Below are 18,926 nucleotides of genomic sequence, written 5' to 3'. Positions count from 1 at the left end.
AAAAAATGTGTATGTAATTGGTTCATCCATGATTGGCATATTTGATTTACTGGTAAGTCCCTAGTACAGTGCACTAGAGGTATCCACCAGGGCCTGTAAATCAATTGCTACTAGTGGGCCTGCAGCACTGGTTGTGCCACCCACATTAGTAGCCCTGTAATGATGTCTCGGACCTGCCACTGAAGTGTCTGTGGGTGCAGTTTTAAACTGCCAATTCGACTTGGCAAGTGTACCCACTTGCCAGGCCTAAACCTTCCCTTTTCTTACATGTAAAACACCCCTAAGGTAGGCCCTCGGTAGCCCCACAGGCAGAGTGCAGTGTATGTTTAGTGTTTTATATGTCCGAACAATGAAACACTGCTAAGTTCGGTTTTCACTGTTGCAAGGCCTATCCCTCTCATAGGTTAACATGGGGGCTGCCTTTAAATATGACTAAAGTGAAGATTCCTTTTGGGAGCAGATAGACATGTGGAGTTTGGGGTCTCTGCGCTCACAATTTAAAAATACATCTTGTAGTAAAGTTGATTTTAAGATTGTGTGTTTGAAAATGCCACTTTTAGAAAGTGAGCAGTTTCTTGCTTAAACCATTCTGTGACTCTGCCAGTTTGTGGATTTCCTGTCTGGGTCAGTTTGACTGTTGGGCTGTTTACACCTCTATCTAGACAGTGACACAAAGGGAGCTGGGGTGTAGCCTTCATATCCTGATGAGCCAGCTGTGCTAGGAGGGAGGGGAGGAGTGGTCACTCACACCTGAAAGGGCTGTGCCTGCCCTCAGACAATGCAGTCTCCAACCCCCTGGTGTGTGTCTGGGGCATGGCATGGGCAAGGCAGGATTTCACAGACAAGAGAGACTTTTCTTTGAAGTAAGCCTACTTCAAAGGGCAAAATGGGTATAAGAAGGGCACCCAAAACCACAGACTTTAGATCACTTCTGGAAACTAAGAGGAACCTCTGCATGGAGAAGAGCTGGAGAGCTGAGGAGAAGAGCTGCCCTGCCTGTGACTGTGCTTTGTGGAGCTATCCTGCAGTTGCTGCTTCTGCCTGGTGAAAGGGGACAAAGACTGGACTTTGTTGTGCAATCTTGCTTGTGATGAAATCTCCAAGGGCTTGTCCTGAGCTTGCCCCCTGTTGTTGAAGTCTCAGGGCCATCAAGGACTTCCCCTGACAGCACTGGGACTCTCTGCTGAGACTCCTGCCCTGCCAAGTTGTGCCCTATCCAGTTCCTGGGGCCTTGACGGGTGAAGCTGGCAGACCAAGCCTGAAAATACACGCACAGACCACAGTGTGGGTTAATTTTCGACGCAACCTCCGAGAGCGGTTGAAGAAACGATGCGCCGCCGGCTCCGTGACTTGAATCGACGCAGCGCGGCTGGGAGATCGACGAACACAGCTGGAGAAACGACATGCCACATCGCTGATGGAGGCTGGTATCATCACAACCCACACAGCACGGTTTTGCCGTGTGGCAGGATTTTCGATGCAAACCTTGCTGGGTGTGGAAAAACGACGCAATGACTGCCCGGATTGACGCATCGCTCCCCGGTGGGGAGGAAAAACGATGCATGCCGGTCCACTGGAGAAGGAGAAACGACGCACGAGCTTGCTTGAGGGTGAGAAATCGACGCACTGCTTACCTTTTTCGAAGCACACTAGCCCATGCATTTTATTTTAAAGCGACCCAGGTACTTTTCAACGCTAACAGTGTTATATCTCTTTACCAAAGGATTTAAGACTCTTTTTGCTTTTTAATAAATAACTTGACTTGTGTATAGTTTATTTTTGTCGTTTTGGTCTTGTTTTGTTTAGATAAATATTTTCTATTTTTCTAAACCTGTGTTGTGTCATTTTGTAGTGTTTTCATTAAGTTACTGTGTGTGTTGGTAGAAATACTTTCCACCTAGCACTCTGAAGTTAAGCCTGCCTGCTCATGCCAAGCTACCAAAGGGGTGAGCAGTGGTTAGCTGTGGGTGATTCTCTTTTACCCTGACTAGAGTGAGGGTCCTTGCTTGGACAGGGGGTAACCTGACTGCCAACCAAAGACCCCATTTCTAACAGAGAACATCCGCTTATTTCTCGTCTTTTAAATTGAGTAAAGTTTTCTAAACCTCCTCTCCAAAATATACAAAATTGTGGGATGAAGTTGTAGTATTAAAATTGTTTGTTTCATGATCCGACAATACATCTCTGTCCCTTAAAATGCTTTCTGCAAAACTTACTATGTTGTTATGTTGGATGTTTCCTCACGTCAATACTACCCCACCGGGGTGATGTTCACAGTTAATAGTCGCACAAAAACTACGCTAAATTCAGTATTTTGTCCTTATTTTCCAGCTCATCCCAAGCTTTGCACTGGACTATGTCTCAGAGTATGAACAGACGACTTTTGATCGCAGAATGTCCTCTTAGTCCCAAATCCTTACCTCTTTTCGCTAACCTCATCTTCCTGTGTCTTCTGCCACTCTAGCTTATTGGGTTAAATGGGTCGTGTCCGTAGCAGGTATTGTTTGGCGCCCATTCCTCTAGGGGTGCTATGGCCTCTAAAGCCTTTTGGGCAGATTTCAGAACTGAGGAAATTCTGAGATCAGCTGATTGGTCTAATGGCAAAGTGTTGTACTGCAAACCTGTTCACACTGCAGATGAGTATTATCCCAACTCAAAACTTATTAATTTGTGTTTTTCTCCCTAACAGTCGTTCCAGCGCTTTCATCTACTTCCGGTTAAAGCTTGGTGGATCTTCCTTCCTTTTGCGCCACATCTTCGGCGACATCATATGGAAAAGATGTTCCATTTCCTCAGTTTCTTCACCGAGTTTCCCCTTTCTTGAACTTTTGCAAGGAACAGTTTACTCTAACTTTGGCTTTTTCTATAGTTGCACCTATTTTACCTTTGTTTTCTGATATTATTTGACATCTTGCTCAAGGAAAGAGGGCTTTCCAACTCAAGCACGACCTTATACATTCATCTGGCCTTTAAAACAATTCAGACTTTCTGTCAATTTATTAGGAAAATCTACATTTTAAGTTAATTTTAGACAATTCGGGACAGGCAACCACTAAAATATTAATTCAAAGTTTATATAAAATATATACCAAAAATATATTTCAGTTGTGTGTTTTGTAAAGTTAACTTTGTAAAATCAGACTCTGATCTTCTGCAAAGCCCTAGGAGTAATCCATTCAATTAGGCTAGGCTTTCCTCCTAACAGTAATTAAAATTGCTGTGTTGCATAAAGAAAATATATAAACCATAAAAGAATAAGGTAGAAATATTCCACATAAAAGTTGCAGGGAAAACCTTTCTATCAAACATATATTTAAGGAGTGTAGTTTATAAAGGTAACTTGGTAAAAACAGACTTTGTTCTTCCTGGAAGCCCTGAGAGCAATTCATTCAATTATGCTGGACTTCCCTCCTAACGGTAATTAAGCCTTGGCATGGCATGAATAGGTCTTTCTGCCAGGAGACAATAGAGCAACTTCTGAGAGAAAGACGACAAAAGGTGTAATCACTGGCCATTTATTTTGGAATGTGGTATTTGAGAGTGCACAGGAACGGAGCTCACATCACAAAGGTCAATTCTGTGCATAATGATAATAAACAGGGATCATTGGGAAGGTCCAAAGAGGCCTATTCCCAAAGCAGTAAGAGGCATTTGATCCTTATTTCTATAGACAGGCCCCAGGATGTGTCTGATAGCTCCAAACACAAGAGTAAGGGTCCTGCCATCTTGAACAATAGCTTCTGGAAAAGTGTGCTTTGAGGAAGACAGCAAATGCTGCAGTTGTGATTTGGGTCAACTGTGGAAATTCTGCAGGAACTGGATCATGGACTGTCACTAGTGACTGAACAGTATACAAGATAAAAACGGCAAAGCACCACCAGCTCATCAGCACACATCTGGACGTGCTGAAGACTCTGAAGGAAGATTCTGTCGGCACCTGTCTGTGATGCTGACTGAGTGGTACACTGCTCTCGTCTTGTACCTAGAGACTTTAACTTCTCTTCAATGCTTAGTTAATTGGCCTACCCTCTTACATCAGGGGCACAAGCTGCTGACGATTGGTGAAAGAAACAACTGCCCACTTGGGAATGGACGTAAGTGGAGCCTGTGGTAGGGCTGGCTGGAGAAACACTTGGCCCCAATAAGTCTTCGCTGAAAGCCTGAGACTTGAGTACTTTTCCAGCAACTTCAAGAAAGTGGGCTATATTTTTATCCTCTCACAAGATGCTAGATAAAAGTGCAACCTCAAAGGCTAGGAATGGCCTCTTTATCCAATGCAGAGTTTTTCTTTTCTATATAGGCTGGAGGTTATTGCAGAACTGTGGAAGAAAATATCAAATCCTTTCAATACTCCTGTGGAGCCCTCATCAGCTGCGGTCTCCTGCCTTGCCCTGCTGAAGACATTTGAGAACAAGAAAACTGATCAGTTAGGACTTTGGAGTGGGACAAGTCACCAAAGACATTCCAGCAGCAAAGCATTCTCAATGGCTAAAGTACCCATATTTTTTACCAACTGGAGGTTTTAGTGACAAAAGTAACAGTTTCTGCAGGGTCCCAGACTCAAAGTACCTGACCTTAGAGGCCCTCGCCAGATTCAGAATCTTGATTTGCCCTCCTAGAGGAGCTTGACTTACTGAAACAAATATTAAATCCCAATGCAAAACTTTTGCCTGGTGTGACCCCGACAGCGTCTGACCCCACTGCAAAGTTACCACCCTGAAATCCAGCCTATGCTGCACTAAACCATAAATATTGACTTTGGCATTTTGTGTCATCTTGGTGCTTTTTGCCTTAAAACTTTGAAACTTCATATATCAGATTCCTTTAATATGTTTTTTTACCTTGTTAGCTTTTTACATCTTCTTGAGCTTTCTAAATATGATAAGGAATGTAACTGTGTTGATACCAAACTTTATTAATTGTTTCTGAGGGGGATAAGCCTACTGCTTGTATCATAGTCACAAGGGATTAGGTACGGTTCTCTCAGTGATCTGTGTTTTGACTTACCAGGAAATAGTCTTATAATGTTGGTGGGGTACTCTCACCTAAACAATAAAAATCTCACACTGATGTTCAGATGATTGGAGTTGGGCTGTGTCCAGCAGTTAATTTTCACCTTTTACAGATTCAAAAACCCTTGCTGGGCATGGTTTGGCTGGCTTACAATATGGTTGCCACATGGAGGTAAAATCCCACCATGATCAGGTATAATTTTACTATTTCTATTAAATGTTTTGTCAAATTGTTCTGTGCTAACTGCAGCACCCACATGCTGACAGGATACAGACATGCCAGCGAGGCAAGAGAGGCAAACTTAGAGTGGGAGATGGTGGAGAGAGCTCAAAGCATCAGAGCAGTGGTAGGGAGGCTCATCTCTTAGCCCGCTTTGCCACATTACTGATTCGCGAATCCAGCAGGGGTCTCACATTGTTAAGTGAGAGAAGAGAGAGCAGGAGCACAAGCTTCCCTCCCTATGTCGGCTCATGTCACCAGGGCAGCAGTTTCGGATTTGTCCCTTGTCAAATGCATCATTGCAGAGGTGGCTAGGGCCCAGCAAAGTCCCAGCATAGCTGCATTGGTCTGGGCAAAAAGCAGAAGATCCAGGCAAGCAGCAGACACGAGAGATCCAAGACAGCACTACACTATACATTTACAATGCTGACATTGTCCTAGAGTGCTAGAACGCTTACAATGATTACCAATGAGTTCTAGAAACTGCACACAATAATAGCATAAATAGGATAAGATCGATACCCCAGACAAAAAAGGAAGACAACTGCAAGTAATGTAGCAAATGTACGTCTCTTTATATGACTTCACAAGAGGTCTCAACCTCAATTTTGCCTCAATACAATTTTTTGCACAAGCTTTCTGAGTGATGCCACTGAGAGGAAGCAATTTTGTTTTCAGGCCAAAGTGGCACTGACAGTTTCTGTGCAACACCATAGCAATTTGAGTGACTAAGTGAATTTAATGGCTTTTCAAATAAATAATACTTTCCCCCACAAGATAAATGATAGCATACACTGAACGACGGCCACTTCCTTTTATAAGTGTATGTACCACTGACATTCTACGTACAATATCAGCATAACTTAAATATATTCAATAGGTAAACTTGCTTCACTGTAGATGTTAAACCGGAAAGCTGGGCAAAACGGCTTTCAGACAGTCCAAACCAGAAACTTAAAACTAACAATAACAGTATCTTAAGCGTGTACTGATATGTCAAATACAATATTAAAGATAAAAAAGTAAAAGACATGTTAAAAAGATAGAGATATGGCATAAAATTCAACTAGGTTAGTTACATTTATTCTTGAGATTCACCACTCATGATACCCAATTAGTGGCATCACACAACTTTAAGACACAAAAATAAAGATAAGGTCTTTTGAATTAGCATGTCAAAAGGAAAAAACACAGTAAAAAAAGATTTTGCACATGCACTCAATGGAAATAAGACAACCAAAAACAATAGACTCTCGTAATAAAACAAACTGAACACCCAACACTATCAGATATTCTGGTGTATCTTGAGTCCTTAAAACAAAGGTTGGACTGGCCAAAAGGCCAGTCTGACAGTGACAGGAGTGCTGGTCTGACAAGTCAGCGTTAGGGTTGCTTGTTTGGACTGTGTGTGGGCCTGTTTTATGGGCTAGTGGGCACAAACATTGCCTGCAGGAAGCATGAAAGCGTTTATTTTTCTGTATCTTGCAAAACACCTTTACGGCATGTCTTAACAAGTTTAGAGCTGCCCCTATTTACAAATGTGGGCTACTTTTGTTTTGGTGTCTGGGCCTACTTTCTGTTGCATCACGACCATTCCTAAAACCTTTCACTGCATCTATCTCTTCAAAACTATGTCATCGAAGGCAAGGTGTACAACACTGAGAAAAAGACAGATGAATAAGAAGTAAAAGAATCAACAGACTATACAGATGCCTAAAAAGTTCACACACTATACATACATCAGTTAAAACAACTTCAAAAAGCACATAAATACATAAAAAGTAACGGAAGAAATAAAAGCAAGACCTTTTTAGAAAACTCTGTACCAAACATTTTGGACCGGCCCCCTCATGTAAGACTAAACATCCATAGAACATTGCTTTGGCCCTCCACCAAAATCAAGTAAGAATGACAAATCGGGAGGGATAATTATGTCCCTTTAGGAATATACTCAAGCTAACGTGATACTACACACAATGAAAACAAAGAAAAGCAAATGGGCAGGTCAACAACTGTTTATTTCACAAAACACAGTTAGGGCCATTGAGAGCAAGGAAAGCAACATTTCAAAATGTTTATTTTAGATAAGAAATCAGATTCTAGTTACACTTCATACAAATCCCAAAAAGGATTTAGAAGAATGACCAAGGAAGAAGACAAAGCATACGATGACAGAATTCAGGATTTCTCAAACATTCCAAAGGTAACACCCCACTCACCCACAGTATCGTGTTTTAGACAGTTTTGTGAGCTCATTACCTCCATTTCAACATTACCAAGGCTATGTGTTTTAAGTTCAGTTTGGAGATTTTGGGTAAAGCTGTTTTTTTCTTTTAAATAAATTGGGAGCTAGTTATGGAAATTCAAATAATTATCCGTTCTGTATGGCTAAAGGGAACCACTGGAGCATTTTATGTTCCTTATGCCCTTTGAGTAAGTCTACAAGTAAATCTTGGCATAAGCCCATCCTGAAGGGCGCACAAATACGATAATTGGGTAGTGCACTGTTAATGTGCAAACTGACAGCTAATGAGACAACAATAGCAGCATTCTCCAAATTTACTGCCTTTGCTTGACAGACAAGCACTATCCCGTACTACTTACCTTAAATTGGCAGGCTTATTTATGCACATAGTGACTAAAGACTGATTGGCTGTTGTTCTTGATTACACTGATCAAGTAAGAGTGAATGGGACAGGGTACCCCTGCCATACATTAGAGGGATATTAAATAACCAAGGAGTTATGCAACCATATAATGGAACAAGGCAGAGATCATTCATAAGATCAATGCGCTTCGAGGTGACTTGCATCAGCCTTTTAATGGACAGAACAGGGTATATTATTCATTATGATATATGGCCACTTTTTGCCATAAGCTGCTTAATTCCTTGGTGTCTTGCTCTTTCATATACATGATAGACAAGAAGAATAAAAGCAGAATCTGCACTGTAAAATTAAAACACACTGAAAAACAATTAGTACTTTTTACAATAAGATATTAGAATAAGTTTAAGTCAAGTTAAAAATGCTGTGGCCCAAATTGTGTAGGAACATGTAGCCATTTTATCTTTCCATCAATCATCTATAGGATGAAATATATAAACATGCTGCCATAAATATCTCCTTTATGTTGATCACTTTTTATGTTTAGAGAAACATATCAGAGGAAGGAAATCCCAATTTTACGTTTCCTTGCTTAAAGATCAACTGAAGCTGTAAGTATGCTTAATGACCTGCCTTTCACCCTGGATGCTGGCTCTGGCAACATACATTGTGACATCAGAACAAAACTGTAGTAACATATTACAGTTGAGCAGCGTCATTTCTTTATTACAGGTGACTAGACCTGTCAGAAATCACCTATAATTCGGAAATTAGAGTCAGGGTTTTGTTCAGGGATTGCTGTCTCACCTATAATACTAGATATACAATGTTTAATGTACAGTTATGCTCCAGTGATGTGTTATTTTGTGTGAATATCTGTTTTTAAGGATTAGTACGTGTGATGCCACAACTCAAGGTTCAGAGGTCGCTCTCAGAGAAAATGAATTGATCAGAAAGAGGATCAGACATCTAAGGTTTGATTAAGAAAATTCAAACAATAAATCCTAACTCTGAATTTAAAATTTGGTCGCCACTGACAAAGCCAAACTAAACTCAGCTCTCTGCAAAAGAGCAGGATACGCCAGCACTTTGGCTGGCTTACATGGTCAGAATGGCAGCTAAGAAAGAAAAGACAAGGGCCAACGTCACTATGCGGATATAAGTGGCACTATAAGACAGGAGCTGCCGACAAAAGTACTTGACTATCTGAAGCACTGTTGAAGTGATGGGGAACGAATACAAAAAGATGACCTCGGGCTTCGGGCTGGCTGTGGAAAAATAAATGAGAATGAACTATTCAAACATGGTACCTAAAAAGAGCACTTACCTAAGCCTGCCTGATCCTGGAACAGTAACCACTGAATGGTAAAGGCAGAAAAGGAAAGGCTTTAAAATGGGTATGACGAAGTGTTCAGTAAACCACATCCTTTCATATGGAGCCTATTCAATGGAAAACTAAGGGATGTCTAATCAGTCAATGGGAAAGAACCAACGCTCAGCTTCCCAAGTGTCACCATATAAACAGCAGAGACTAAAAAGCAAGGGAGGTGGATTCTTCTAGTAGACCTTGATCTATGCATTCTATTTTCCTTGGCAAATAAGAATAGGGGAAAGAAGGGGAGTGGGCATCCTTAAAGAATGAGAGGATAGGAAAGTAATCGGTGCGGCATGCCACCTCTTTTCTGAATCAAAGGAATTGGATTCACTCTAAATGACAAAAAGACGATGACTGAGCTAGCCAAGAACCCCGGAACAATCCTTAGAAATAGACATTCCTTCGTGAATGAAGCAAAGACCTTATAGCATATATAACTATGAAGTAATGGTTCTGGATTAAAGGGAAGTGTCTTGGGAATGTATTATTTACTAAACTCGTGCATGAACACATACAACTCCTGGTGAAATGTATGTTGACAGTATGTTTTAATCAGACTGATCATAATTATGATGAACACTGGCAAGTTGTTTACTACTTATAAACTGTGTAATCTAACCCCATCAGATGACGCTGTGACAGCCTTCTGGCGCTTCCACTAAAACCCTACGTATATGTTTGTGAAAACCTGCATAAATAAATCACTATGTAGTATATAGTGTGTCTTCTCCAAAAATAAAAATACATAAATATTTGTTTAGCATGTAGTAAATGTTGAACACTCTGACCTGATTAATAGTAGTTAGTCAAATTCAAGCAAATGAGGAAGTGGTTCCGATGTATTGACTAGAACATAAGTGTGCTGCCAGATGCTCTCAACAACAGACAGTATAGCAAAGGACAATTTTCATATTCTAGAGTCACCACGATGAAACATACATGACTTTCCTAAAACATCCGGTCATAAACTCATAGATTGCCACTAAAGTTAAGCCTGGCCTGTGAGTGCCTGATTATGAATGTGCAAGAGGCAGCAGTACTCAGGAAATGTAGACTAAAATAAGTTTACTGACGGAAGTTATATGTATCGCGCGCAAAGAGCATTTCGGGGCCACCAACCACAGCGTTTTCAGTGTCTAACCAAACAAAATGTTATTCACTTTGTACTTGTTGCATCATTTAGTCCGTCAAGTGAACCTTATACAAATGTAGAGGGTGCCGACTCCAATTTACAATCCTCCTTTTTAATTACACGTGTCTACTGTGCAATCCTCAACACGCCTATGTGTCACTTTATAAAACTTAGAAATACAGAATATTTTATCTCACATTCAGATGATTAATCCAGGTCATATAATCTTCGAAATGGCTGTTACGTGTGGGACATTCTACATGTTTGCCCGAATGGTTTGTCTTGGTTGTGAAGAGTACATTTAAGTACCCGGTGAATACCGACTCCACACACTTACACACTACAGTGATAAATCCTACAGTTGGTGTTAAAAGATGTAACTTTGTAACTCCGAGAAGAGAGTCGGTGCCTGGGCTATAATATCTAGAAGAGTGTCAGCATTAAGAGCAACGCACTGAGGAGACTGAGCATCCGCGGTAGCAGCCTCCTTACCGCAGTCAGCACCCCTCAAAGGAGTGTCCGCATCTAGTGCAGCAACTTCCAGAGGAGAGTCAGCGGCAGCAACTCCAGACAGCGAGGGTGAGTGCATAGACCAACAAAACCATGTATGCCCAGGTAAAACCAGTTCCTCCCATAAAGAAGTTCCGAGCAGCCCTTTTTACGAGAAACATGCAGGAACACAATGAGAGAGATAAAGTACGGCCAACTGCTTACGGTGACCAAAATCCACCCCCGCAGAGTGGGCACCTTGAGGAGTCAGCACCTTGGGCAGCAACTCCGAGAAGAGAGTCGGTGCCTGGGCTATAATATCTAGAAGAGTGTCAGCATTAAGAGCAACGCACTGAGGAGACTGAGCATCCGCGGTAGCAACCTCCTTACCGCAGTCAGCACCCCTCAAAGGAGTGTCCGCATCTAGTGCAGCAACTTCCAGAGGAGAGTCAGCGGCAGCAACTCCAGACAGCGAGGGTGAGCGCATAGACCAACAAATGCGGCGAGGTAGTAACTGGCCCTCTTCCATCACCACAGACACAACACCCGTGGCTTGCCTGGCAGAGGGATGTCGCGTGTCTGCAAAGCATGAAGCAATAACCACTACACTGTTCGCCCCAAATCCCCTAAGAAGAACAAATGCTTGGTACTCTAGAACTTAGAACGGCAAGAGAAGAGTACTTCCTGTCCGCGGGCAGGGCATACCCTTTACATCCTGGGATCGCATAGCCAGCAAGTCTTCATTCTCCCTTCCCGGGAGGAATAAAAAAAAGAGAAAGCAAGTGCATCAAGCAACCACTTCCTGTTAATGAAAGCGATAGGACCCCTAGATTGTTGGTAACATTAAGGATATTTTGAATCTTTTAATCTTAAACTGTTTTCACTGGGTTGAAACACTTGTTAAGGGTCTTATACAAGACCGTTCTCCTTTTTGATCTCTGGTCTATTTTTGTGTGTTGCCAAAACGCTTCATGTATGTATGTAGGCACAGAAGTCCCTGAAAGGGTAACTCTGTAAGCGAGAGCAACCATCACCAAAAAAGTAGCACAGGGGCATTAACTCTAACCTCTCGCTGCCTGGGTGAAGGTAACTTCTTCGCCGTCCCGCCCACCTCGACACCCCTCTGAAGCACAACAACTCACCCGCTTGGTCGCTGGAGCCTGCCGCGGACATGCCTCCACTCCCGTCCGCACCTGCCCTACACCAGAGAGCAGTGGCCGCCACGCCCCTACACTGACAGCCGACTCCGCCTCATGCCAGCCGCTACCAAGGCAACCAGGCAACGGGCCAACCGCGATTCACTTCCGGGGTTGTAACCTCAGCCTTACAAGGGAAATCTTCGCTTTACCAGAAAAGGAAAAGCTTTCGAAGGTGTATTTTCACCCGTGACTATCGCTGCTCCTGCTTTCACGCGGCACAGCCACCGCAAGTGCGGTTTAGTAGTATTCAAAGTGTCCACGGTAATTACAAGCGAGGGTCGATGGTACTCTGATTATAACAGAAAGCTAATAAAGGAAAAATAAACAAAATAGAGGAAGGACCACTGGTTTCCAGAACACCACTATAACGCTCAGATATGCTTTGAATGTGCTGGCGCTCCGCGCCATGCTGCTGGATAATCGAATTTAGGAGCACAATTATCAGACTGCATTTGTAGGTGCTGTGTAGCCCGTATCCTATAGTAAAATTATATGCATTCATAACATGGAATTGCGAATGAAAGCGTGGATTGACACCACTCTGGTAGGGCGCAATCTAGGGTTGCCACCTTTGCAAAAGAAAAGTAGTGACCATTTGTTGCAGTTTTATGAGTGCGCCAAGGCCTGGTTCTGATGCTAATTGAGACTATAAACAAAATCCAATGTATTCGTTTGTAACTTGACTTTCCTGTCTGTTTTTACTTTCATTATTAGGCGGGGATTGTTAAGGCAGCTCTAGAACACATTTTAATGTGTTGTCTCTATATATTTGCTGTTTGAGGTATGTACAGATAAGTACGAAATAAAGGCTTGGTAGTTGCCAAAGTTTCAGATTGCTTGTATGATACATTTTCATAGTTTCAGAGTACTTTTGAGTGGCATTCAACGACCAAATGTATGACACCTACAGTGACACTTTCAGGGAAACAAATAAATATCAGAAATTATCCCCATTTGAGCAATGAGAAACTCAAAGAACTTGAAACTACTGTAAAGCTCCAGGTATGTAAGGGAACTAACCTACTTTGCTGCAGGCATATTAACCCGCGGTACTATTTTTTCATGAGTGAAGACTGACATGAGACAAAACACTGATCTCGCTTCGGCAGGAACATTATTCCCCAGAGTTATCTTAAATTTTTTTACTGTTGTGCGAAAACTCCTGGGCACACAAGGAATTCTGAACCACTACCAGGTGGTTTCAAACCTATGTTATTTATACAAAGCATCCTCTACTTCTTCAGCTGAGCGTTAGGTGCAATGCAGAAGTTCCAGAAGTTAACAAAAGGATCTCTCTGAGAAAAGCAGTAACTCAATGCTATCCTCATAAAATACAATTTTGCGAATATGACTGGTACAAATTCTTTGCAGCAGGGATATAAACCCTCTGCGTTAGTACGTAGTGAGTCAAAACTGCTAAAAGACAAAACTCCGACCTTAGCAGGAACATTTCTAATCACCACTGTTAATTTTTGACTTACCTAAAGTCCCTGAGTTACAATAGTGCTGCAGCTGGAAAAATAAAGCCTGCTGCCACTGAAGTGTCTCAATGAGTCACACCCACTGGCTGCAGACAGCTGCTGTAGATAATTGAAGTTTGTGAGATCGGTGAGAGGAGCTCGTAGAGTGGCGACACCCTTGTCTTGAGAGCTGTGATGGGTACCTGTTAAAGACACCCAGCCCCTGCTCTCAGACTCACCGTGACCAGACACAACCGCAGCCATCACCCACAACAGGGCAGCAGCATGGGTCGAGGTCAGACACATCTTGTACTATAATGCATGGCGGTAGCAGAAATTCCCGGGGCCCCGGCCCAACAGGAAATTAAATTGAAACCAAACACATCCTGCCGCAGCCTTAGCCGAGCCGACCTTCCTGAGATTATGATAGTGAAATGCAATTAGAAAAGGGATTCCCTGAGCTACATAAAGGTCCTGGGACAAGGACAGCCAAGTTAAATAATAAAAAAACGTTATACTATTTATCATGAGAGACCTGAGAGAAGCGCAAGCTGGCCCCCTCTGGCGCCAAAGGTAGAAAACCAGTGGTGATCATGCCCATTTATAAGCTCCATCAGAATGCCCAAAGCCACCAAAAGGAAAGGTCACTCTCAGTGACACTGGGTTGGCCCCACCTCGGATAATTCACTTAGCTGTCTACTGCTTACTAGCACAGGTTGGAAGGAACTACCCAGGTCAAACAGGATTACTTTAGAAGCCATTCCAGAGTCATTGGATGATCATCCAACTACTGTAGAAGTCATTTTCACATCATCAGACATCATCAAGCTCTTGAAGTCATCAGCAGAGTTTAGAAACATGAGCCTAATGATTTGTGGATGACTTGAAAATGAGTATCTGATGACTTCACAAAGTGTGAATTTGCTTGATGACTTCAGGATGATTTAAGAATGAGTATCTGATGACTCCACAAGATGTGATTGTTCCTGATGATCAGAGGATTAGCACTCGATTACTTCTCAAGTGAGTTGTTTCTGATGATTTGAGGATGATTTAAAGATGACTGTCTGATTACTTCATAGGCACCAAGAGGATTAAACTGGCCCTGGTGATTTGAGTAGGACTTACTCATTACTTCAAGAGCATTTCTCTGTTTTGGTTTTATTTTTGTTAGAAACATTAAGCTTTATTCTTAATTTCACAACTATTTGTTGATTAGTGAACAATGAACACCATTTAGCAATTTCACAAATTTCCTTTTACGTGCAGATAAGCATACAAAGTTCTTGGAGAACTTTAGAAGGGTGAGTCACAAGTTAACATTTTTATTGACTTCTTTTTTACTTTTAAATTGATTTTATAATGGATAAAAGCAAGCACCCTGTGTTAAATTAGCAAGATGTATTATCAATAAAGACGTACATTGAGCATCTGCAGGGTCATTAGATTTAGGTGGCATGTGGCATGAAAAGGCATATAATGCTTTTTGTTCTGTGCTATGTAGTAACCTTCACCTATTAACTGTCAACTTCACTTCTTATTTTAAAGTTTAAAATGGGTAACTTCAATGTCCTTTTGAGGAATCAAAAAATATTTCTACTATGAGCTTCACTGGTGAACTGATGTCACTTGCCAGCTGCCCCCAGTTAGTGAGCCTACCACTGGCATGTCCTCTTATCAGAGCCTGACCCATCTACCCTCCCCCCCCCAGCAAAGCCACTATAGCTAAGCCCATCCACCTTCCCCAAAGTTAAAATCACATACCCCAGGTCCTGCATTACCACCATCCCTGTCCAGTCGTATACCTCAAAATGACACATAGTGGGATAACCTGCAGCTGGAAAACAGTCCAGTGTTCACGACGCAAGTGATTTAAACTTTGTCTATGTGAACTCAGGCATAGTTGGGAATCTTTGCCCTCCTTCACAGAAGGTAAAGTTTCTCCATTTTGGTGCACAGAGCTATGAATACAAAGTATATGCCGAAACTATGCACGTTCAACAGATGTGCGTTTCAGTTAGGTTGCTTTTCATTAACGCAATTTTGAAACATGCTATTTATAATCTTCTATTCTACTTTCAAAATAGTTTCAGAACGTTTGAAATACTATCTGAGATGGAAGCTTGCCAGATGAACCCTTCACTGCTGGTGACAATATTAGGTCATGAGAATGGTGCCACTGAAAGCATTAACAGGTTTATGGCTATAGCTGCCTCCTGGCTAAAAGGAGGGTAGCCATTTGATGGGACAGGGATCCTGTGCTTGCCATGAAGGAATAGATGCAAGGTTTCCAAGTCTATGCATGATGTGCTAATCGAATCTAGGTTTTCTTTTAATTCTGGGACATACAGTCCCATTTTAAAATGGAATAAACAGGACTACAACTAAAAGAATTCAAAGAAAAAACCTGTACTGAAACAGCACATCACACATACCTGGGAAACTTGGCTATGTGTACTGTAATAACTTGGTCCAGGTCTACTCCTTTTGTTTTGACTTACACTTCTTGATCCAGAGATATTTGGACACACCAAAGAGGATATATATTAGAAATGTCCGTTACCTGTAAGGACACTATAGAGCATAGTAGATTGGGATAACGGAATCTGCAGTGTGGGGAGGGCCTTTATAGATTCCCTTTTCACAGTAAGGAATAGACAAGGTCAATATGACTACCTATGCTGGCTCAGCCTGGTTATAGAAGTACTTTATACATGACAGTAGGCTATAGATGTGTTGCATTTGAAAAAAGTAAATGATTGTGCTTAAATTTACCTGTCTCTGTTAGGGAGTTTGATAATTCCTTTATTGCCATTTTGAGTTTTTAGTACCCATTTATTAAACAAAGTAAAAAAGAAAGAAATTAAAAAAAAGAAAGAGATACCTACCTAGTGGCTGAATTTCAAAGTTTGAAATTTGAAATTCTGAGAACAATCCTAGCTTTCCTTAACGCTCAAACTGTGTGATCCTAGGCAAATTCTTTATAACTGAGAAGCTCCTGTTTGTTCAGTATTGCATACTTTTCACTTTCCAATATGTGAGTTCCTTATGTGTGCTGTAGAAAAACATCTCATGTTTCATTTAATAGTCTTTAATGTTACCCCAGCTATTATAAGAAACGAGCCACATAGGGCACATGAACTTTGACATGCCTCTTAGTTTAGTAAAAGAAATATCATCAGAGCCGGCAGGAATGTTTCTCAGTTCATGCTTGAATAATGTGCGCTTTTAATAGATAGCAGGTATTCTGTTTTACTAAGGTGAGAGGCTTCAGCATGTTAAAAAAAAATATTGTCTTGCATTCTGAAGACACCTTATTTTATTCTAACATGATCTTTTTTACATGCTCATACATGCCGATATTTTAGAAGTGAAAATGGGAGATTTTTGAAAAATAAAAAACGTGCGAATGTATTTCCCCCCATTTAACTTCTATTCGGGGCGAGGCAATTTCTGCCGGGAGATGGCCAAAACAAAGGCATTTTTGGCTTCAAAATTCGGGAGCCTCCCACCTGAATTGGGTGTACTAGCATATATGTATGCTGGCATGCCAAATATTCAAGAATCTGATCATGCATGGGACCTTAGAGCCTGAGCCAACACGTAATTCAGCTCTCTGTGTTAACTTATTGGATGGCCCACCTTTACATTCCATGGGGTAAAAGGACACTGTTTGCGATTGCCAATGCTTGATGGCCGCCAAGTTACACCGTATGTGTGTGCAGTCCGTTTTCTATTTCTCACATTCCGACATTATCGTCTTGGAGCGGAAGCGGAAGCCGAGTGGTAACAAGCAGGGCTTGAAGCAGTGTGACGGAGGAGTGAAGAGAAGTTCTGCTGCACGGACACTGTGCAGATTCGGGCTGAGCTCACTAGGGAGGGAGAGAAGAAACCATTGCTCTGTTTTGTCGGTATTTTTGGATGGTGGGACAGGGGGAGGAGGCGCAAAGGGAAGCAGGTGTGATTTTTGCCGCCTTCTCGCACTTTGAATTCGCGTAAATGCCGCGCTTTGTTTCAAAGCCGGGAGCCCGCCATTCTTTGTGTGTGCGGCGCCAAAATGTGCTTTATGTGAGAGAGGTGAACACAGGGTCCCATCTCTCCTCTACGCGATTTAAAAATTGTGGCTTTCTTTGTAGAGGAATGGAAATAACCTGTGAATTAGTGTACATGAAGGTGGGGGTTTCTTTGGGACACTGCTAAATTTGCCCCTTTCCAACGCCAACAGTAAAATATCGGTTGTTTCTTTTTTTTTATCATTCTGCAAAGACCCAGATGTGATGCTACATAGGACTTTTAAAAAATCGTGCATTGTAAATTGTATCCGGTCTGCTCTCTTTTACTACTTTTATTAGCCAAGGATCTTTAGCTCAGTGTTATAACCCTTTTAAAAGTGCTTTCTAATTATATTTTTTGTTAAAGTATATAAAGAATGTACAGGTAAAGGCTAAAAATACCGGCTTTAGATAATCCTCGATATCTTTAAACCTGTCACTTGGAAACCCTAGACAGTGTTGCGAATGTGGGAATTCCTTAAGGAGTGTAGTAGAGTGTATGGTCACATCTCAGCAACAGCGGTGCAGACTCAGCTGCAATTTGTGCTTTATTAGTTCAAGAGTGCATGTTGAAACCTGTCAGAATTGGATTGACTGATTTTATTTTGAAAGAGGTGGTAGCTTTTTCTTCCTCCCCGTCTCACCTCACTCCTTCCCTTCACTCTGCCCTATTTCTGTGTTTCCTCTTTGTCTCTGTTTCAGCATAATATCCCCATGTAATTTTTAGGGTCGAGCCTGCGAGTGCATACGCTAGCACATGCGTCTGGCTTGCAAGACTCTCTTGTGTACAGTAAAGTGCTTGAAGCCCGCCTTTCGCTTGCAATTTGTTGGCTTGTGTGGCACTCTTCTTTACAGCCTTGTAATTCGTTCACTTCAGGCCTGGCATCATTTCCATTCCTCTTTGTGGCACAGGGACCAAGCACTGATTGACTCAACTTAATCAGTGCCCGTCTGCTGCTCCTGACGTGATCAAGGTACTATTTTGTTCTTTTTAACTTCTAGTGCCCTGCAAACACAAGACTTGGACTCCAGTCCAATTCACCCCACCCTACTCCAATCCAAACAACCCATTCCAATCAAGTCCACCGCTACCCAATTCCCCTCACTCAAATCAAATCCACCCACAGTCCGTCCCAGTCCAATACTATACACTTTAATCCACCCCACTCCAGTCCGCATTAATCCATCCCACCCCACTCCAATCTACCCCACCCCAATCCAGCACACTCAATCCAATCCACTGCACTCAATCTACTCCACCCAAAACAGATCCACCCCTCTCCAGTCCACCCAACTCCATTCCACATCACGCCAATCCAATTCACCCCACCTCAGTGCAATCCACCCCACTCATCCCCAATCCAACTCACCCCACTCCAAT

The 18,926-nt window shown here is 42.0% G+C and overlaps 1 protein-coding gene across 3 annotated transcripts in view; it reads right to left on the bottom strand.

Moving 5' to 3' along the window:
• Positions 1–18,926, bottom strand: part of INPP5B (inositol polyphosphate-5-phosphatase B) — a 738,051-nt gene that overhangs the window by 518,211 nt on the left and 200,914 nt on the right. Inside the window, exon 1 of one of the 3 annotated variants that reach the window (XM_069223979.1) lies at positions 11,977–12,095. The exons of the other annotated variants lie outside the window; for them this stretch is intronic. Within the exon in view, the coding sequence (XP_069080080.1) occupies positions 11,977–12,007 (31 nt within the window). The 5' untranslated portion in view covers positions 12,008–12,095. Of the gene's footprint in view, positions 1–11,976; positions 12,096–18,926 lie in introns of those variants that run through there. 3 annotated transcript variants of the gene reach the window in all.

Source organism: Pleurodeles waltl, chromosome 3_1 (genome assembly GCF_031143425.1).
Source record: "Pleurodeles waltl isolate 20211129_DDA chromosome 3_1, aPleWal1.hap1.20221129, whole genome shotgun sequence".
NCBI lineage: Eukaryota > Metazoa > Chordata > Amphibia > Caudata > Salamandridae > Pleurodeles > Pleurodeles waltl.
This window is presented reverse-complemented; position numbering and strand designations above follow the sequence as displayed.